At 36.9% G+C, this 19893-nt stretch overlaps 4 protein-coding genes across 9 annotated transcripts in view; all 4 read right to left on the reverse strand.

The window, feature by feature from the left end:
- The window catches only part of LOC124184432, an 84467-nt gene extending 83601 nt beyond the window's left edge, over positions 1-866 (reverse strand). For both annotated transcript variants that reach the window (XM_046574123.1, XM_046574124.1), the window contains exon 1: positions 450-866. The gene's annotated coding sequence lies outside the window, so the exon portion shown is untranslated. The remainder of the gene's footprint in view (positions 1-449) is intronic.
- A 499-nt stretch (positions 867-1365) lies between these two features.
- Positions 1366-5821, reverse strand: LOC124184438 (gephyrin-like). Of its 4 annotated transcripts, none has more exons than XM_046574134.1 (11): positions 5706-5821; positions 4061-4212; positions 3781-3968; positions 3495-3705; positions 3137-3412; positions 2893-2959; positions 2703-2817; positions 2330-2605; positions 2124-2263; positions 1780-1967; positions 1366-1678 (listed from the first exon to the last, which is right to left on the reverse strand). In XM_046574134.1, the coding sequence occupies exons 1-11, from the start codon at positions 5785-5787 to the stop codon at positions 1436-1438; spliced, it is 1938 nt and encodes a 645-aa protein (XP_046430090.1). In that variant the 5' UTR covers positions 5788-5821; the 3' UTR covers positions 1366-1435. The 4 variants fall into 4 exon arrangements, with proteins under 4 accessions (XP_046430090.1, XP_046430091.1, XP_046430092.1 ...); XM_046574135.1 differs by lacking the exon at positions 5706-5821 and adding an exon at positions 4599-4796; XM_046574136.1 differs by lacking the exon at positions 5706-5821 and adding an exon at positions 4449-4573.
- Positions 5822-8083: 2262 nt separating this feature from the next.
- LOC124184439 (gephyrin-like) lies at positions 8084-11514 on the reverse strand. Of its 2 annotated transcripts, none has more exons than XM_046574138.1 (11): positions 11317-11514; positions 10779-10930; positions 10499-10686; positions 10213-10423; positions 9855-10130; positions 9611-9677; positions 9421-9535; positions 9048-9323; positions 8842-8981; positions 8498-8685; positions 8084-8396 (listed from the first exon to the last, which is right to left on the reverse strand). In XM_046574138.1, the coding sequence occupies exons 1-11, from the start codon at positions 11390-11392 to the stop codon at positions 8154-8156; spliced, it is 1932 nt and encodes a 643-aa protein (XP_046430094.1). In that variant the 5' UTR covers positions 11393-11514; the 3' UTR covers positions 8084-8153. The 2 variants fall into 2 exon arrangements, with proteins under 2 accessions (XP_046430094.1, XP_046430093.1); XM_046574137.1 differs by lacking the exon at positions 11317-11514 and adding an exon at positions 10999-11146.
- Positions 11515-12123: 609 nt separating this feature from the next.
- Positions 12124-18384, reverse strand: LOC124184434 (CLK4-associating serine/arginine rich protein). The gene is made up of 14 exons (XM_046574127.1): positions 18110-18384; positions 17535-17632; positions 17216-17391; positions 16902-17117; positions 16592-16767; positions 16379-16452; positions 15391-15732; positions 14903-15280; positions 14719-14826; positions 14462-14510; positions 13071-13134; positions 12885-12990; positions 12424-12810; positions 12124-12265 (listed from the first exon to the last, which is right to left on the reverse strand). The coding sequence occupies exons 1-14, from the start codon at positions 18239-18241 to the stop codon at positions 12247-12249; spliced, it is 2325 nt and encodes a 774-aa protein (XP_046430083.1). The 5' UTR covers positions 18242-18384; the 3' UTR covers positions 12124-12246.
- Between the last annotated feature and the right edge of the window lie 1509 nt (positions 18385-19893).

Here is a 19893-nt window from a genome sequence, read left to right on the forward strand (position 1 = left end):
GTACGCAATAAAGCACTTTGACAATGAGGGAAACTACGAAGTCGTGAAGTGGCGGCGGGAGGGGGGAGCGGGGAGGGATGATGAAAATGAAGCGAGGATTGTGGGTAATAACAGTAGTAAGTTTAATAACAATGATAATAACAACAAACAAAACCCTTCTCGGGGTGTCCGTAAATGGCTACAAGTGGCCGAAGGGGAGAGAAGAGAACACCACCACTGCAATCGATGATATTTTTCACACCTGGTACTCCATACGTTAAATGGGTAAAATAAAACTGGTAAACGTGATTCAATTATATCGTTCGTATATGCCTTACGTATGCTTTAGCTTTGTTACATTCATTCTCTAACACTCCCTTCGTGTTATATGTACATTTACAGGAAAACAGGGAAACTCGGCCTACATAACGCAGGCCAACGATGTTTGACAGAAAAATGAGATTGTTTACCTCTGGCAAGAAGGCCCTGAGCTGCCACTTGCCCTGCGAATAGGTTTCTTTCTTTTCTTTGTTTTTTTTTTTTTTTGTCTTTTTTTGGTCGTTTGTTTTTGTTTCTTTCGTTATTTAAATGTGTGTATATATTTACTTGAATTTGTTTTTTTTTTTTTTTTTTTAAACTAATTTCTTTTGGTTTATTTTATTTTTTTTTTTTAAATCACGATTCTTCCGAGGACGAGCACGCGTTTGATCCTATTTTAATGTTATAAATATGCACGCGATCACTAAACGTATTATTTATCGATAATTTGAACCGTCAATTTTGAGGGCATTACGTGAATATCTCATATTCAATATACCGATCCTCGAATCACTCGACGTCCCTGCCCTTTTCCCGTAGCCTCGTCGGCCATCTTATTCCTGGTGCATCTCGTTCGGCCCTCTAACCGACGTAGCGAGTTTCATCAAACTCGACGGCCCCTGCTCAACCGATAACGTCCGTGTGGATAGCTTGGACGCAATTGAATTAGCCACTTAATATATTTGAGGATCGCTTTTGCGCTAGCTGTTGTTTATTTTTATACTCTGCCCTGACTTTGCCGTTTATCTCAAGAATAAGTTGAGGAAGAAGGAGATAGAGAAAGAAAAAAATAATACATTGTAATTACGCAACAAGGCTCGCTTGAAAAATATTCGGAATGTTTGAAACACCTTATTCTCATCGTTCGTGAAATTTAACTTCTTGATCATTATATCTTATTGCTAGTTCATTAGCACAGATATCTTTCGGAATGAGTTTTGATAATTCGAAACAATCGCAATCTGAAAAGACGTTCAGACTTGTTGAGTGCGAAATTCCGTAACATGAACGGTAATATTACAGTAATTTTTACAGTGGTTGTAAAACGATACACATTCGTACGCCAGATACGATTCTGAATTGTAATTTATTTTTACATATAATGATTAAGTATAAAAATAATCTTTCTAGGTACATTTCATGCGGAATTCTGATTGAATCCCATCAGTCGTGCATTAACTAAATCCCCTTCTTTCAATTGCGGTCTCTCCTTTGTCCATCCAGGCAGCATCAACAACGCATTCGCATTTTTACAACTAAGTAGCTTACTGCTAATTTGATTTCCCGTACTTTGCGCTTTTGGAATTGGATCCTCTTCCTCCCATATTAAAATAGCTCTAGCATATTCCGGTCGTGGGTCTAGCTTGTAGGAAGTGGTCAACTGGAACATAAATTCAGTTTAGAATTATATATCATTGGTCATTAGCACTGTTGCTGTCCCACATGTTCGTTCAAGTCATAAGCAGCTAATTATCTTCATACCTTAGCAGTTACGACAACTGGTTTTGATGAATCTCCGCTGAGGCATTTGAGTAATGGCAATGCAAACAAATGTCCTGTTACCATTGCAGATACAGGATTACCGGGCAAACACAATATATATTTTGTTTTGCCATTATGCTCGCAAGTGGCATACGTTGTCGGTTTTCCTGGCTTCATATTGACTCGTCCTATAATTTGAAAAGATGTATATAGGCGCAGAAAAAGTTCTTAACTTGTCACATAGAAGTAGTACACAGAAGCTTGTTTTATGATAAATACAATATTTCTGATTCCCAACTTCTATGTGCTTCTGCTCATATATACGCTGTATGTAGTATGCATACCGAAATGTATAGTGGCTTTAAAAACGTTTTCTAAAATCGGTTTCAGCATGTCTTTGTCACCCATCGAAACAGATCCAGAGGTTAGCAGGACGTCAACTTCTTCAAGTGCTTCTTTCAACGCGTTGATCATTGCATTCTCGCTGCAATCAAGCGAAATACACCGATATACAATAATTTGAAGAAATGTTTAGTTTGTATAAACTTACTCATCCTTAGCAATCCCACAGTCTTTTGGACTGTACCCATTTTCCCTAAGCATCATCATCAGTGTTATTTTATTGCTGTCATAAACGTGACCAGGTTTAAGTGGTTCTCCGGCCTGCTGTAATTCGTTGCCTGTAGATAAAACTCCAACTGATGACAATTGCGTTACTCTAACTTTAGTGCAACCGCACGCAGCTAAAATTCCCATTTCAGCAGCTCCTATTTTGGTATGTGCTTTTAAAATCAAACTGTCATTTTGAATGTCGCTACCAATGGGTCTGCAATGGGAATGTAAAGAAAGCAAGTAAGTCACTCAGTATTTAGTTATATTCGACGTATTCTAAAGATTACTTTTTAATGCGCTATATACCTTACCTGATGTCCAGCCCTTCTTTTGGTTCAATTAATATGTCGATTTCTCCTTCCTCTAGACCGTCATTACTAGTTTTAATGAGCTTAGTGTCTTCAACTTGCACAACTGCGGTCGCCTCTAAATGGATGATAAATCACCATACAGATTAGGGAACAACATCAAATAATTAACAACTCTTCTTCTGCTACATACCATTGGGAATGGGGGCTCCTGTGTTTACCCTGACACATGTTCCACGAACAAGCTTTACCGTACCTGGCTGAAAATTTCCAATTTTGTTAAAAACATCTGAAACTAAATAATCCAAGATGGCAATTACTATCTGATCTGAACCATAAAAACAGCAATACAAAAGTGATCACATTGATAGCAGTAAATTTTTTAGTAAGCCATTTGTAACCATCCATTCGACTAATTTTTATGACTCTACACTCACTGTTTGCCCTGCTTCTGTGCCACCTAACACTTGTCGCAGACCTTTACCGTCCGAGGCAATAACGGCGTATCCGTCTTTAATAGATGCTCTGAATGGAGGTAAATCGCAGTAGGCGTAAATATCATCTGTGATTACTCTACCGTAGGAGTCCCAAACATTTATAATCTCTGCATCTAAAATGTGCAGTGATTTACTTATGATCCCTAGTGCTGCGTCCACTGAGATCATAGTGTACGGTGACTCTCTAAGTCTATCTGCAACACTTGCCATACGAGCCTGCAAAAATAGTAATGTGACAATTGTTGTAAGTAATTATATATCAAATTCACTACTGGGTTGTATTCACATGATATCTTACAGAAGAAATGGTTGATTGATGGTGAGAACAATGATGCTCTTGGCGATTTTGCATCTGAGTGTGAGTATTAGTAACTTTTGTGCGCTCTGCTAAAATTAAGTCAACTGCATGGGGAATCACCCTGGCGATAGCTTCAAAGCATTCCTTCACAGCCTTTGTTGATCCAGGTAGATTAACAATGAGAGTCTTCTTACGAATTCCACAAACTGCTCTGAAATTTTGTTTAATACCAAAACATTAAATTTACATTGAATGGAAAGATTTCGAGCAAGCAATGAAATCTCACCTTGACAACATTCCCATTGGTGTTGCTTTCAGACTTGCCATAAGCATAGCCGCGGACAGTCCTGGTGCCTCCTTTTCAAGAATCTTTTTTGTAGCCTCTGGGGTAACATCTCGTTCTGAAAATCCAGTTCCTCCGGTGGTCAAAATTACATTTACTTTGAAAATGTCAGACCATCGAGTCAGCGTTGCCTTTAGTAGATGAAAAATAAATAAATATATCAAACAATCAGGAATGATGCATGCAAATAGACTTTACATCAAAATTCCTTGCCGATGCCTACCATAATTTGATACTCATCGTCAGGAACAACGGTTCTACATGTGACCTGCCCCTTGATCAGTCGCCCAGTTTCTGTTAGATCACTGCTAATTAATCGCTCCAATTCGGGACCACTATTGTCGGTCTTATTACCACTGGCACAGGTGTCGCTTACTAAGTAATAATTTTAATATTTATAGTGATTAAATTACCAGTTGTCACTACATTGTTGTGGTGAATACCTTTTTTATAACAACTGTTAATAATTCCAATTTTCATTCCAACAATAACAATTTCGAACTCATAATAACTCCAATGTAAAAAATTGACCATACATGAAAACTGTTAGTTTAAAAAAATAGTTTCGAGCCACTTAGGTCCAATGATATACAATGTCTAATATTTTTAACCTTAAAGCAGACTTGCATCACAGGTTAAATGGCTCATTTTTTTAAGTTTTCACATTGCTAACGAGCATACATTTTTTGGACTATGTGCAAATGTGAAAAATGTTACTTGATAGATAAAAGTAGCTACAGATTATAAATTTCTCCACTCACTGGTCAATATGCCAAATGTTACAGATGCCATGTTGCTAGCAACTGCTCTATCTTTTTTTAGGCAAATCGAAAACATAATAGCAGTGTTATTTACTCCCGGATGCTGATAATTGCTGCTTGTTACGAAATACTCCTATTCACTGATCGTAGAAAGTTAGCGTTATGAGAGCAATAAATGCTTCAAAACTTTTACCTGTACTAACGCTATCTATTTTATATAATTTCTTATCAAAAAATCTTAACTGTCAACGCCGTAATTAGTTATGTTTGCTTATGAGACATACGTGTACTTACCGAGATAAATGTTAATTGATTGGGAGAGTGCATGTAACAGGCTGCTCATCAATAATCAATTGTTGGCAAAAAAATTGGGAAAAAACTCCATTGGAAGTATTCTGAATATTGAGAAGTTACTGTTACCTTCTATTTTATTGTAACCTTTGCAAAGAAGTTTAAGTGTGAATTGAACTAAAAAAAGTTAATCATTTAACCGATTACAAATATTTGTGACCGTTAAACTTAGTGATCTTCCAGTGGTGATAATGCAAATGTACAGATTTAGAATATTGCCATATTTTGCAGTTGATCAGAGGAAAAAAAAACATGAGTATATTATTATGTATGCAAAGAATGTACAATTCATTTATTGCAGTGAATAATGAATCAAAATTTACAAATACTGTCAACAAAGCTTTGAAGTAGTACATGCTCATTTTAAACATACTTTCATTTATTGAAGACATTGATCGCATCTTACAGAATTGAAAATAACTGATTATTTCGTAATAAAGATATTGCATTGTTCGTGAAATTTTAAGAATTCCTAGCAATGTTCATCCAAGAAAAATCGTAAACAATTCAAATTGAATAATTAATTTTATAAATATTTTCGACGTGGCAGAATGAAGTTTTTTCATTCTATTGAAAACATCAATAGTCAACTAGACCCCTGGAAAAAATGAAACAATATACGGAAATTAGAGGAATAGTTCAATCTGTTCGCTAATGATATTGTTCTTAGTTCTCAAAACGAATTTCGTTTGTTGCGTTGATTGACATCAAAAAATTAAATGTAAAAATAATGATCAGTATGAATTTAGATTTTACCGATTATTCCTAGGACTGGAAGTTGGCCTTGGAGATTCCCTGTGCCTTCTTCGCGAATCATGCCTGTCTTTGTTCCTATCATCACGTCTGTCTCTTTCCCTTTCCCGTTCCCTGTCCCTCTCTCTCTCTCTTTCCCGGTCTCTATCCCTATCCCTATCCCTCTCCCTCTCCCTTTCTCTCTCCCTCTCTCTCTCCCGCTCCCTCTCCCTGTCCCTGTCCCTGTCCCTATCCCGGTCACTTCCAATATCAATATCTCTAATGTCTCTGTCTCTTCTTTCTCTCCGGATCACTTGGAGTCTGGGGCTACGATTTGGACTCGGACTGCACGAATTTGAGGAATTACTGTCAGAAGTATGCCCTTCATATTTATGCCTCAACTCTCTTTGCCTAAAAATAAAAATATAATTTAATGTTATTAATGAGTAGCCATAATTGTTTCAGAAGAAATTTGACATAAGGACCTTCGACGTAGCTTTAAGGACATCTCTCGAATCTCATCTTCACGATCCTGCCTTTGCTGCTCCATTTTCTCAATTCGTAGCTGCTCAGCTTTTTTATCTGCTTTATCTGTAAGTAAAAATGTCAACATACTTCCAGTACATTTACGATATTAAACTGGCTTAGGTTTGGTAATTATTATTATTTACATTGCCTGTTAAGCAGTGCTTGCATTTTCTTCTTAAGCCGCTCTTGAGGTGTGGTTTTTGAAGACTGCAATATTAATTTCTTAAAAAATAGTCGATTATGAAATCAGTGATATATAAATGTTCTAAAATTACTTTAGTCAGATACACTGTGTCATTGAAGGAAAATGATTTTAACCTAAGCATCGTCGTCGTACGGCGTCACGTAGGCCGATTAGAGGCAACTAATAGGTAGGCATGTATACATCCCATTTTCGATTGACCTTAGGTCTTTTTTATCCTTGAGTATTTCAGTCGGAAGGTGGTGCCGGTATTTTTAACATTTCTTTATATCATTTCTTTTTTATTCGTGATGATTTTGATGAAAAGGTACGCAATAAAGCACTTTGACAATGAGGGAAACTACGAAGTCGTGAAGTGGCGGCGGGAGGGGGGAGCGGGGAGGGATGATGAAAATGAAGCGAGGATTGTGGGTAATAACAGTAGTAAGTTTAATAACAATGATAATAACAACAAACAAAACCCTTCTCGGGGTGTCCGTAAATGGCTACAAGTGGCCGAAGGGGAGAGAAGAGAACACCACCACTGCAATCGATGATATTTTTCACACCTGGTACTCCATACGTTAAATGGGTAAAATAAAACTGGTAAACGTGATTCAATTATATCGTTCGTATATGCCTTACGTATGCTTTAGCTTTGTTACATTCATTCTCTAACACTCCCTTCGTGTTATATGTACATTTACAGGAAAACAGGGAAACTCGGCCTACATAACGCAGGCCAACGATGTTTGACAGAAAAATGAGATTGTTTACCTCTGGCAAGAAGGCCCTGAGCTGCCACTTGCCCTGCGAATAGGTTTCTTTCTTTTCTTTGTTTTTTTTTTTTTTTGTCTTTTTTTGGTCGTTTGTTTTTGTTTCTTTCGTTATTTAAATGTGTGTATATATTTACTTGAATTTGTTTTTTTTTTTTTTTTTTTAAACTAATTTCTTTTGGTTTATTTTATTTTTTTTTTTTAAATCACGATTCTTCCGAGGACGAGCACGCGTTTGATCCTATTTTAATGTTATAAATATGCACGCGATCACTAAACGTATTATTTATCGATAATTTGAACCGTCAATTTTGAGGGCATTACGTGAATATCTCATATTCAATATACCGATCCTCGAATCACTCGACGTCCCTGCCCTTTTCCCGTAGCCTCGTCGGCCATCTTATTCCTGGTGCATCTCGTTCGGCCCTCTAACCGACGTAGCGAGTTTCATCAAACTCGACGGCCCCTGCTCAACCGATAACGTCCGTGTGGATAGCTTGGACGCAATTGAATTAGCCACTTAATATATTTGAGGATCGCTTTTGCGCTAGCTGTTGTTTATTTTTATACTCTGCCCTGACTTTGCCGTTTATCTCAAGAATAAGTTGAGGAAGAAGGAGATAGAGAAAGAAAAAAATAATACATTGTAATTACGCAACAAGGCTCGCTTGAAAAATATTCGGAATGTTTGAAACACCTTATTCTCATCGTTCGTGAAATTTAACTTCTTGATCATTATATCTTATTGCTAGTTCATTAGCACAGATATCTTTCGGAATGAGTTTTGATAATTCGAAACAATCGCAATCTGAAAAGACGTTCAGACTTGTTGAGTGCGAAATTCCGTAACATGAACGGTAATATTACAGTAATTTTTACAGTGGTTGTAAAACGATACACATTCGTACGCCAGATACGATTCTGAATTGTAATTTATTTTTACATATAATGATTAAGTATAAAAATAATCTTTCTAGGTACATTTCATGCGGAATTCTGATTGAATCCCATCAGTCGTGCATTAACTAAATCCCCTTCTTTCAATTGCGGTCTCTCCTTTGTCCATCCAGGCAGCATCAACAACGCATTCGCATTTTTACAACTAAGTAGCTTACTGCTAATTTGATTTCCCGTACTTTGCGCTTTTGGAATTGGATCCTCTTCCTCCCATATTAAAATAGCTCTAGCATATTCCGGTCGTGGGTCTAGCTTGTAGGAAGTGGTCAACTGGAACATAAATTCAGTTTAGAATTATATATCATTGGTCATTAGCACTGTTGCTGTCCCACATGTTCGTTCAAGTCATAAGCAGCTAATTATCTTCATACCTTAGCAGTTACGACAACTGGTTTTGATGAATCTCCGCTGAGGCATTTGAGTAATGGCAATGCAAACAAATGTCCTGTTACCATTGCAGATACAGGATTACCGGGCAAACACAATATATATTTTGTTTTGCCATTATGCTCGCAAGTGGCATACGTTGTCGGTTTTCCTGGCTTCATATTGACTCGTCCTATAATTTGAAAAGATGTATATAGGCGCAGAAAAAGTTCTTAACTTGTCACATAGAAGTAGTACACAGAAGCTTGTTTTATGATAAATACAATATTTCTGATTCCCAACTTCTATGTGCTTCTGCTCATATATACGCTGTATGTAGTATGCATACCGAAATGTATAGTGGCTTTAAAAACGTTTTCTAAAATCGGTTTCAGCATGTCTTTGTCACCCATCGAAACAGATCCAGAGGTTAGCAGGACGTCAACTTCTTCAAGTGCTTCTTTCAACGCGTTGATCATTGCATTCTCGCTGCAATCAAGCGAAATACACCGATATACAATAATTTGAAGAAATGTTTAGTTTGTATAAACTTACTCATCCTTAGCAATCCCACAGTCTTTTGGACTGTACCCATTTTCCCTAAGCATCATCATCAGTGTTATTTTATTGCTGTCATAAACGTGACCAGGTTTAAGTGGTTCTCCGGCCTGCTGTAATTCGTTGCCTGTAGATAAAACTCCAACTGATGACAATTGCGTTACTCTAACTTTAGTGCAACCGCACGCAGCTAAAATTCCCATTTCAGCAGCTCCTATTTTGGTATGTGCTTTTAAAATCAAACTGTCATTTTGAATGTCGCTACCAATGGGTCTGCAATGGGAATGTAAAGAAAGCAAGTAAGTCACTCAGTATTTAGTTATATTCGACGTATTCTAAAGATTACTTTTTAATGCGCTATATACCTTACCTGATGTCCAGCCCTTCTTTTGGTTCAATTAATATGTCGATTTCTCCTTCCTCTAGACCGTCATTACTAGTTTTAATGAGCTTAGTGTCTTCAACTTGCACAACTGCGGTCGCCTCTAAATGGATGATAAATCACCATACAGATTAGGGAACAACATCAAATAATTAACAACTCTTCTTCTGCTACATACCATTGGGAATGGGGGCTCCTGTGTTTACCCTGACACATGTTCCACGAACAAGCTTTACCGTACCTGGCTGAAAATTTCCAATTTTGTTAAAAACATCTGAAACTAAATAATCCAAGATGGCAATTACTATCTGATCTGAACCATAAAAACAGCAATACAAAAGTGATCACATTGATAGCAGTAAATTTTTTAGTAAGCCATTTGTAACCATCCATTCGACTAATTTTTATGACTCTACACTCACTGTTTGCCCTGCTTCTGTGCCACCTAACACTTGTCGCAGACCTTTACCGTCCGAGGCAATAACGGCGTATCCGTCTTTAATAGATGCTCTGAATGGAGGTAAATCGCAGTAGGCGTAAATATCATCTGTGATTACTCTACCGTAGGAGTCCCAAACATTTATAATCTCTGCATCTAAAATGTGCAGTGATTTACTTATGATCCCTAGTGCTGCGTCCACTGAGATCATAGTGTACGGTGACTCTCTAAGTCTATCTGCAACACTTGCCATACGAGCCTGCAAAAATAGTAATGTGACAATTGTTGTAAGTAATTATATATCAAATTCACTACTGGGTTGTATTCACATGATATCTTACAGAAGAAATGGTTGATTGATGGTGAGAACAATGATGCTCTTGGCGATTTTGCATCTGAGTGTGAGTATTAGTAACTTTTGTGCGCTCTGCTAAAATTAAGTCAACTGCATGGGGAATCACCCTGGCGATAGCTTCAAAGCATTCCTTCACAGCCTTTGTTGATCCAGGTAGATTAACAATGAGAGTCTTCTTACGAATTCCACAAACTGCTCTGAAATTTTGTTTAATACCAAAACATTAAATTTACATTGAATGGAAAGATTTCGAGCAAGCAATGAAATCTCACCTTGACAACATTCCCATTGGTGTTGCTTTCAGACTTGCCATAAGCATAGCCGCGGACAGTCCTGGTGCCTCCTTTTCAAGAATCTTTTTTGTAGCCTCTGGGGTAACATCTCGTTCTGAAAATCCAGTTCCTCCGGTGGTCAAAATTACATTTACTTTGAAAATGTCAGACCATCGAGTCAGCGTTGCCTTTAGTAGATGAAAAATAAATAAATATATCAAACAATCAGGAATGATGCATGCAAATAGACTTTACATCAAAATTCCTTGCCGATGCCTACCATAATTTGATACTCATCGTCAGGAACAACGGTTCTACATGTGACCTGCCCCTTGATCAGTCGCCCAGTTTCTGTTAGATCACTGCTAATTAATCGCTCCAATTCGGGACCACTATTGTCGGTCTTATTACCACTGGCACAGGTGTCGCTTACTAAGTAATAATTTTAATATTTATAGTGATTAAATTACCAGTTGTCACTACATTGTTGTGGTGAATACCTTTTTTATAACAACTGTTAATAATTCCAATTTTCATTCCAACAATAACAATTTCGAACTCATAATAACTCCAATGTAAAAAATTGACCATACATGAAAACTGTTAGTTTAAAAAAATAGTTTCGAGCCACTTAGGTCCAATGATATACAATGTCTAATATTTTTAACCTTAAAGCAGACTTGCATCACAGGTTAAATGGCTCATTTTTTTAAGTTTTCACATTGCTAACGAGCATACATTTTTTGGACTATGTGCAAATGTGAAAAATGTTACTTGATAGATAAAAGTAGCTACAGATTATAAATTTCTCCACTCACTGGTCAATATGCCAAATGTTACAGATGCCATGTTGCTAGCAACTGCTCTATCTTTTTTTAGGCAAATCGAAAACATAATAGCAGTGTTATTTACTCCCGGATGCTGATAATTGCTGCTTGTTACGAAATACTCCTATTCACTGATCGTAGAAAGTTAGCGTTATGAGAGCAATAAATGCTTCAAAACTTTTACCTGTACTAACGCTATCTATTTTATATAATTTCTTATCAAAAAATCTTAACTGTCAACGCCGTAATTAGTTATGTTTGCTTATGAGACATACGTGTACTTACCGAGATAAATGTTAATTGATTGGGAGAGTGCATGTAACAGGCTGCTCATCAATAATCAATTGTTGGCAAAAAAATTGGGAAAAAACTCCATTGGAAGTATTCTGAATATTGAGAAGTTACTGTTACCTTCTATTTTATTGTAACCTTTGCAAAGAAGTTTAAGTGTGAATTGAACTAAAAAAAGTTAATCATTTAACCGATTACAAATATTTGTGACCGTTAAACTTAGTGATCTTCCAGTGGTGATAATGCAAATGTACAGATTTAGAATATTGCCATATTTTGCAGTTGATCAGAGGAAAAAAAAACATGAGTATATTATTATGTATGCAAAGAATGTACAATTCATTTATTGCAGTGAATAATGAATCAAAATTTACAAATACTGTCAACAAAGCTTTGAAGTAGTACATGCTCATTTTAAACATACTTTCATTTATTGAAGACATTGATCGCATCTTACAGAATTGAAAATAACTGATTATTTCGTAATAAAGATATTGCATTGTTCGTGAAATTTTAAGAATTCCTAGCAATGTTCATCCAAGAAAAATCGTAAACAATTCAAATTGAATAATTAATTTTATAAATATTTTCGACGTGGCAGAATGAAGTTTTTTCATTCTATTGAAAACATCAATAGTCAACTAGACCCCTGGAAAAAATGAAACAATATACGGAAATTAGAGGAATAGTTCAATCTGTTCGCTAATGATATTGTTCTTAGTTCTCAAAACGAATTTCGTTTGTTGCGTTGATTGACATCAAAAAATTAAATGTAAAAATAATGATCAGTATGAATTTAGATTTTACCGATTATTCCTAGGACTGGAAGTTGGCCTTGGAGATTCCCTGTGCCTTCTTCGCGAATCATGCCTGTCTTTGTTCCTATCATCACGTCTGTCTCTTTCCCTTTCCCGTTCCCTGTCCCTCTCTCTCTCTCTTTCCCGGTCTCTATCCCTATCCCTATCCCTCTCCCTCTCCCTTTCTCTCTCCCTCTCTCTCTCCCGCTCCCTCTCCCTGTCCCTGTCCCTGTCCCTATCCCGGTCACTTCCAATATCAATATCTCTAATGTCTCTGTCTCTTCTTTCTCTCCGGATCACTTGGAGTCTGGGGCTACGATTTGGACTCGGACTGCACGAATTTGAGGAATTACTGTCAGAAGTATGCCCTTCATATTTATGCCTCAACTCTCTTTGCCTAAAAATAAAAATATAATTTAATGTTATTAATGAGTAGCCATAATTGTTTCAGAAGAAATTTGACATAAGGACCTTCGACGTAGCTTTAAGGACATCTCTCGAATCTCATCTTCACGATCCTGCCTTTGCTGCTCCATTTTCTCAATTCGTAGCTGCTCAGCTTTTTTATCTGCTTTATCTGTAAGTAAAAATGTCAACATACTTCCAGTACATTTACGATATTAAACTGGCTTAGGTTTGGTAATTATTATTATTTACATTGCCTGTTAAGCAGTGCTTGCATTTTCTTCTTAAGCCGCTCTTGAGGTGTGGTTTTTGAAGACTGCAATATTAATTTCTTAAAAAATAGTCGATTATGAAATCAGTGATATATAAATGTTCTAAAATTACTTTAGTCAGATACACTGTGTCATTGAAGGAAAATGATTTTAACCTAAGCATAAACTCAATGACGATAACTACTAAAGGATCAAACATGGAAAATGTCACTGTTACCAAGAATCTGGACAAAATAAAATTGAAGGTCGTTAGTTCTTCAATGTTCACCAATGAAAAAGTGTTGATTTGTTAACATTTCTGGAGTGTGTAGTTGCGCAAAGCGTATAGGCTACCAATTACCATTTCACCTAAAAATTCTTCAATTGAAATATGCCGCAAAGTAGTTTAACAGAGCCGTAACGAAACTTATCGAAATTTCTTATTTATATTATTGACGCGATAGTTAGCAATTGTGTAGGGAATATTTTATTGATTTTCTACAACTTGAGATTCCTTCTGCTGAAATTCTTTCTGAACCCTCCTTTTGATAGTTTAATGTACTTGAGAAGTTACCTTACATGTGCGAGGTGCTTGTACTTAGCTCCACACAAACACACTTCCGAATTCTGATTTATTCCAAAGGTTTCATCAACTTGGAACAAATTAGAAATTTAATAAACTAAAGATTCTAAAAAACATTGAACTATTGAATGAGGGAGCGGAGAGAAAATAAAATTGTCCGTTATCAAAAACCTGAAGCAACCGTGAACATTTATCTAGAACGTAAATGCAAATACGGGCAAACGATAGAATTGGTAATATTACGAACTATTCAATTCTTTGGTGCAAATATTAAATAATTAGTCTAATCATGCCGTTCTGATTGATATTTAGCAAAAGAAAAATGTAAATAAAATTCTAAAACTAAATTCATTCGTCTGACACACAGACTTGAATTGAATTGTAATCAATTCAATTATCTTCATGTGTGAACGTATTGTTAGTAAACTTGACGTTAAAAATATCTGTAAGTTTGGATCTGTCATTAGAGAGACAAGTATCTATAATTATCTTATTAAGCCGCGCGTAACGAGAAAATTAGTAGTAAGATGTCGCCTTGGTCAAAGAACATGATCGTGTTGTATTTGTGTGTACGGGTACTGTCTCCAGCATGTCTTCAACTCAATTATCACAGCAACTCAAAGATTTGTTCAAGCTGAATAATTACTCTATTGAATTGCAAAAATCGTTTTCTATTATTTGCAACTCCATAGAACAAATTCATAAAGTTTAAAACGTCTGGTTAGGCGATAGTAGAAACCGAATAAATATATTTATTCTTTTTGTTTTGTGTATTAAGTGACTAAGGAAGCGTTATGGTTCTTACTGACTTTGTATCCGCCACCAGAATATGTACTTAACCCTGCTTTTGGCTTGTTCCTGAAACAAGAGAGAATTTTGTTAAAAACTTTGTTCGCCTTACCTTGGTATAAATTTTACAAAATCTATAAGAAAATCATGTTTTGTTCAATTTTATACAATGATTAAGCCTTCGAAGTTAGAAATCGAACAGATATACTCAATTAAGACCAAAGTATTAATTATTTGAGAACAGTACGCGATTAATGATTTAGTTAGGTGTTCTTACACGCTTGCGCTGATTATCGGAGGCTTAGGCGCCGGTGGAATACTTTTTTCATCGTTATCAGACAATTCCAACTCTAAACTGGAAGACTTGCCTCTCCGACCATAATATCTATAAGCAATACACAATTTAAAACATATGGAATGAGCCTCATAAATTAGTAAGAACAGTAATTTGGTTTTTGCACCTAGGTAAAGCAGGTGTTTTGTTGTCAACACTTTTGGATCGCCTTGTGTTGGAACGACTTCTTGATCTTGATTGAGAATAACGTCTTCTGCGATAACTCTCTTTGGACCGACTCCTGTTTCGTGATCTGGATCGCGACTTTGATTTCGAAATTGAAGAACTACTGCGCGAGGAAGACCGTAACCTTCTTTGACGTGACCGTGATCTAGATCTAGATCTAGACCTCGAACGCGACCTAGACCTTGATTTTGAACTTGATCTTGATACACTTCGGGTACGTGAGCGTTGTTGTAATCTACTTCCTGAATGTCTGTGTCTCGAGCGACTTCGGGTTCTAGATTTTGCATGTCTGGTTGATCTGGAACCTGTGCTTCTCAATCTAAGAGATACACATGTAATTAAACGCGTTTACGCATACGACTTTATTCAGATACAAGTTAATAAAGGATAATATGTTGGTAAGGACTTGTCGGTCAAGCCTCAACTTACCTAGAATGTGAGTTACTTCTTCTCCTGTCACGCGACCTGTATGATTTTGATCTAGTTAACGATCTGGAAGTACTTCGTGATCTGGATTTCGAAATTCTTCGGGAAATCGTTCTGTCCGTGAAGACGGGACTTTCTGATCGCCTTCTCTTCAAATGAGAATAAGTAACTTTTTTTATATTTGTTGTAGTAATCTGGGACGAACTACCAGGTGCTTCTTCTTCTCCACCAAAGCTTGTGATGTAGGTAATTTGTCCAGCATTGATTGGAGAAGCAGATCTTGAGCGGGACTTCGAAGATGATTTTCTATAAGGATTGTATTCCGGGCTCTCTCTGGCTGCGTAACTAGGACATTTTTTGTTATTATGGTATTGAACTTGTCATAAGAATTTCACTGGTAAATCAATTGAAGTAAAATGCTTAAACTCTAGTCAAGTTGCCGCACACCGTTATGTATTTAGCAATAAAAACTTTACTTGTGCTAATTCATTTTTCAAGGTAGAACTCACAAAAATTGCTATAGTAATGCATTCATTGTTCGCAAAATAATTTTAATCGATATTCTGACTTTGTCATGCATTATTGAACTACGAATCATAGATTGTTTTAAATGGTTACGAGAAAGATCTTAACCACGCGACATTTAAAATAATGATGGTCAACCTCTTTTTATCAAGTTTTATTGACAAATATTGTAACTATACAAAATGTAGAGTGTATAAAAAATTATTTATACATTTAAAACGATTTCAAGCTGTTCTGTAGCCTCAATTATTCAGACTAGTGGCAATTTTTCTGAAATGAAGACAAAGTATCAAGACAATACAGTTTCAATGCTGTAGGTCTTCCCTTGGTTTTAATTAGTATCTGACAGAACAATTTTCTGAGTTGATAGAAAATTACCACAAGAAAAAGAGGGGGTTAAATTAATGTATGGCCCAATGACCAAATCTTACAATACGTTAGATGTGAAATAAATCTTGGTAATTACCTTGGTGGACTCATGACTCGACCAATCATTTTCTTTTCCCGAAACGCCCGTCTTTCTCTCCTCGATCGTCGACCCTGGTAACATATAAATTACGAAATTCAAACAAGGTGTTGGCAAGGTTTGCGGACAGTATCTATTGCTTTTCGAATAATTTTCCAAATAAATACCCGTTAATCATATAGTTCTAACAATAAGTAAGCCACTGAAACAAACCGAATACATGGCCTTCTCTTCCTCTTGCTTGCGAGCCTGCCGTAGTGTTTCTGCTTCTTCGACATCTTGTGTCAAGAAACTGAAGTAGTCAGCACCAAGCAGGCCATACTTTTGAGCTACCTGATTCATTTCATGGGCTTGCGACGGTTCTATTTGCGATACATCCACACAAATGTCTAAAGGTACATCAAATCCAATTAATTCACACATTCTGCATAAAATAATCGGTCCTTGATATTTATTAATTAATTTATTTCCAAGTCAACAGTGAGCTGATGAAGTTCGTCAACTTATGGGTTATGCAACTTACCTAAATCAATATCACTATCTTCGTCTTCTGGTTTATCCTCTACACCGATGGTTTCTACTGGCTTGATTGGATCTGAAATGGGTTCTTCTGTCTCATAGTTATATCCGATAGCAGCATTGGCATTTGATTTCTTTTTATCTTTAGCTGCATCGGGCTTGGTGGCAGAACCAAACTGTTCCTCTATGTGAATTTGATGTAGAAATTTTTCCTCTGTTACTATAAACAAAATGAAGAGCATGTTATTCTCAGACAGTCAACCAGTACTTAGCTTTGTAGCAGAATTCAAATAAATGTTAGAATCGATGAATCCAAACCTCCAAGAAATTCGTTTTGAACGATTATACGATAACGTTCATAATTGATATGCCTATCTTCACTGGTTAGCGCAATGTCAACATCTATAGTATCAGGGGCTTCTGGAATCCAATCTAGATGCGCTCTGACATCAAAACGGTCAATTAGATTTTCGTCATTCCCTTGCCACGGCATCCTGTGAATTAATCAATATACAACGAATTTCAGATAAATGTGAGATGAGGACTCTCACATTCAAGTGCCATTCAACGATAAATTTCTTAAAACATGCTAAACTTAGAAAAATGGATGGAAAATAAACAATTATGTTTCACTTACATGTTAGCAGGGCTAGCACCGGCAGCTGCCACAGCTGGATCAAGGTGAATCTTGCATGGCCTACCATGTAATTGCAGAAACTGAGTGGGATCTGATTTCTGAGAGTAAAAAATGTTGCGTTAATCGTTGCAAGTCAGAAAAATAACAGTGTGGATCTACTGTATGTCACAAACGAATGGCTTTTCTTATGACATAAAACCCAAAAGTAAGAAATTACATTATTCGAAACTAACAAGCTGATAATAATTTTTGGTTCGTATGAATCAAGAGAGTATTTTGTCAGAAATCTGTCAAGACTTAATGCAAGAGACAATGTCTGTAAATTTCCATTAGATAAATCGAAATTGGAAAGCTCAGGTCAAGCCGCATGACAAGGAAGAATCTATCATATTCTTTGATATAATCAAATTGTGAATAAAATTGTTTACAATCTGTGAATAGGCCATACGATTATGCGAAGCGATGAAAAAATTGCAGACTGCTACAAAACTGCGAGAATTAATTCAGAAATACTTGGAAATATGTTTACATAGGTTGAAAAAGTGGTGGTTTCACCTGTGAGTAAAATATCTTACAATTTTTTCATAATAATCCCGGCGACGTTCCGCCCGTCGACGGTAGTCAACCAACATTCCACGAATCTTCTTCTCCTGCTTCCGTGCCTCGTGCCACATCCGTCCGCCAGTTTTTTTCACGGAAAAACTCATTTTGGATGCGATGAGTAGCCTTTGTCACTCGGGATACCACAATACTTTCATTTACTCAAACATTTCACGAAATAATTGAAAGTCTGCAACTCGCTCACTCACTTCTTGCGCTTCCCCGCCATGATGGTTTACTTACCAGAATCCACCGGAATCCATGGCTGATGAAGCACGATCATTGGCGGTCTCTTTCGGCTCCTCCATTTGTCGATGTCCTGGGTAAAGTAGATTTTCTCATTACCGTCTGATTATCCCTCGAGCGTAGATCATGGGATCGATTCTGTAATTTCACTTTTCACATTTCCCACCATTCAAGCATTCTGATTAGATGACTATACTTCGCAAACTAATCAGAATGCTCAAATGGATAAAATTCTTTGTTTTTCGGCTTTACCTTTTTGTGCGTTGCTCACAGCGTGTTGGGACTGCGCTTAATACGTGATGCATACTATTAATTTTATAATTTTCCGGAGACAAACTAGATTATCTACAATAATATGGCTATAATGTGAAAGAAGAAAAATTATTCATTTCAAAATGGGATTCTATTCGACACGCGCTCGATGTATCCCATAACATTAATATTCACAATTATCCCAACAACTTTTCATTTGCTCTCTCGATCATGAATTTTCGTAGGAATATAATCGAAACGCTGTTCTAGCTAGTCGAGAGTAAAGTATCTACGTTAGGTAGAGAAGCAGAATTGTTTTTCGGAAAGTAAGTACTCAGATGGAAAAAAATTCAGAGTAAGTGTAATACATCACGGGTGCGCTAATTTTGAAGGAGATGAAATGGAGTCACCGTATATGAGACAGTAGTTAACGCAGTGTCGTGATTTAGGGGGCTAAAAAGATGATAGAGAGAGAATGAACGAAGCTTCTTAGAACTTCGAGCGTATTTTAACACACATTTGAAAGGTAGGAGTAAAATTTTTCATCATTCAACTGTCGCAGAACGGCAGCGTTATCAGCTGACCCGTTAACTGAAGGATATATCTTCAGTCAACGGCTGACCATCGAAGGGCCTGGCCGCTTGAGTCTGGAATCGGCAGGAGAGATAAAGTGCGTATTTCTTGTATGAAATGTGAAAACTAAGACCATTACACATCATATCATATCATCATACATCATACATCATACATCGTACATCATACATCATCATACATAGTATTAAAGTTCGAAACCAAAGTTTGGATGTCGGATGTCACCCAAAATTTTTTTTCTCTTGACGTAATCGATTTGAAATCGGCTAGCAGAATTCCTCAGTCTGGAAACAGCCGCGCAGTAGAGCGGACGGATGAGAATCGCGCTCCGCAGATTTCGAGTACCGGGTTCTCTACTTCCTCGATCCTGCGCTCCGGGTCCGCTACTTGGTGGAACTTGACTTCCAGGACAAGCGCTCCGTAGTTTCTGCGCTCCAGGTCCGCTACCTAGTGAAACTCGACTTCCAGGACAAGCGCTCCGTAGTTTTTGCGCTCTGGGTCCACTACCTCGTGGAATTAGACTTCCAGGACAAGCGCTCGGTAGTTCTGGCTGTCCAGGTCTTTGACTAGTAATTGTAATTATATTTGATCTAAGATTTTTTAAACTTGTCACGTTAAAACAAAGTATTTCAATTCATTTTTCGCACAAGGACAAATTCAGTAGCTATGA

The sequence above is a fragment of the Neodiprion fabricii genome, chromosome 6 (assembly GCF_021155785.1).
Source record: "Neodiprion fabricii isolate iyNeoFabr1 chromosome 6, iyNeoFabr1.1, whole genome shotgun sequence".
NCBI lineage: Eukaryota > Metazoa > Arthropoda > Insecta > Hymenoptera > Diprionidae > Neodiprion > Neodiprion fabricii.

Coding starts and splice junctions, on each gene's coding strand:
- LOC124184438 (XM_046574132.1), bottom strand. CDS start 4,371: ATGGTCAATTTTTTACATTGGAGTTATTATGAGTTCGAAATTGTTATT. Junction 3,413..3,494: donor ATCAATCAACCATTTCTTCT/GTAAGATATCAT, acceptor CTATTTTTGCAG/GCTCGTATGGCAAGTGTTGC. Junction 1,679..1,779: donor CAGTTGTCGTAACTGCTAAG/GTATGAAGATAA, acceptor TTTATGTTCCAG/TTGACCACTTCCTACAAGCT.
- LOC124184439 (XM_046574137.1), bottom strand. CDS start 11,089: ATGGTCAATTTTTTACATTGGAGTTATTATGAGTTCGAAATTGTTATT. Junction 9,678..9,854: donor GCACAGAAGCAGGGCAAACA/GTGAGTGTAGAG, acceptor GGAAATTTTCAG/CCAGGTACGGTAAAGCTTGT. Junction 8,982..9,047: donor TGTGGGATTGCTAAGGATGA/GTAAGTTTATAC, acceptor GCTTGATTGCAG/CGAGAATGCAATGATCAACG.
- LOC124184434 (XM_046574127.1), bottom strand. CDS start 18,241: ATGAGTTTTTCCGTGAAAAAAACTGGCGGACGGATGTGGCACGAGGCA. Junction 17,392..17,534: donor GGTGCTAGCCCTGCTAACAT/GTAAGTGAAACA, acceptor ATTAATTCACAG/GATGCCGTGGCAAGGGAATG. Junction 12,991..13,070: donor AGCACTGCTTAACAGGCAAT/GTAAATAATAAT, acceptor TTTTACTTACAG/ATAAAGCAGATAAAAAAGCT.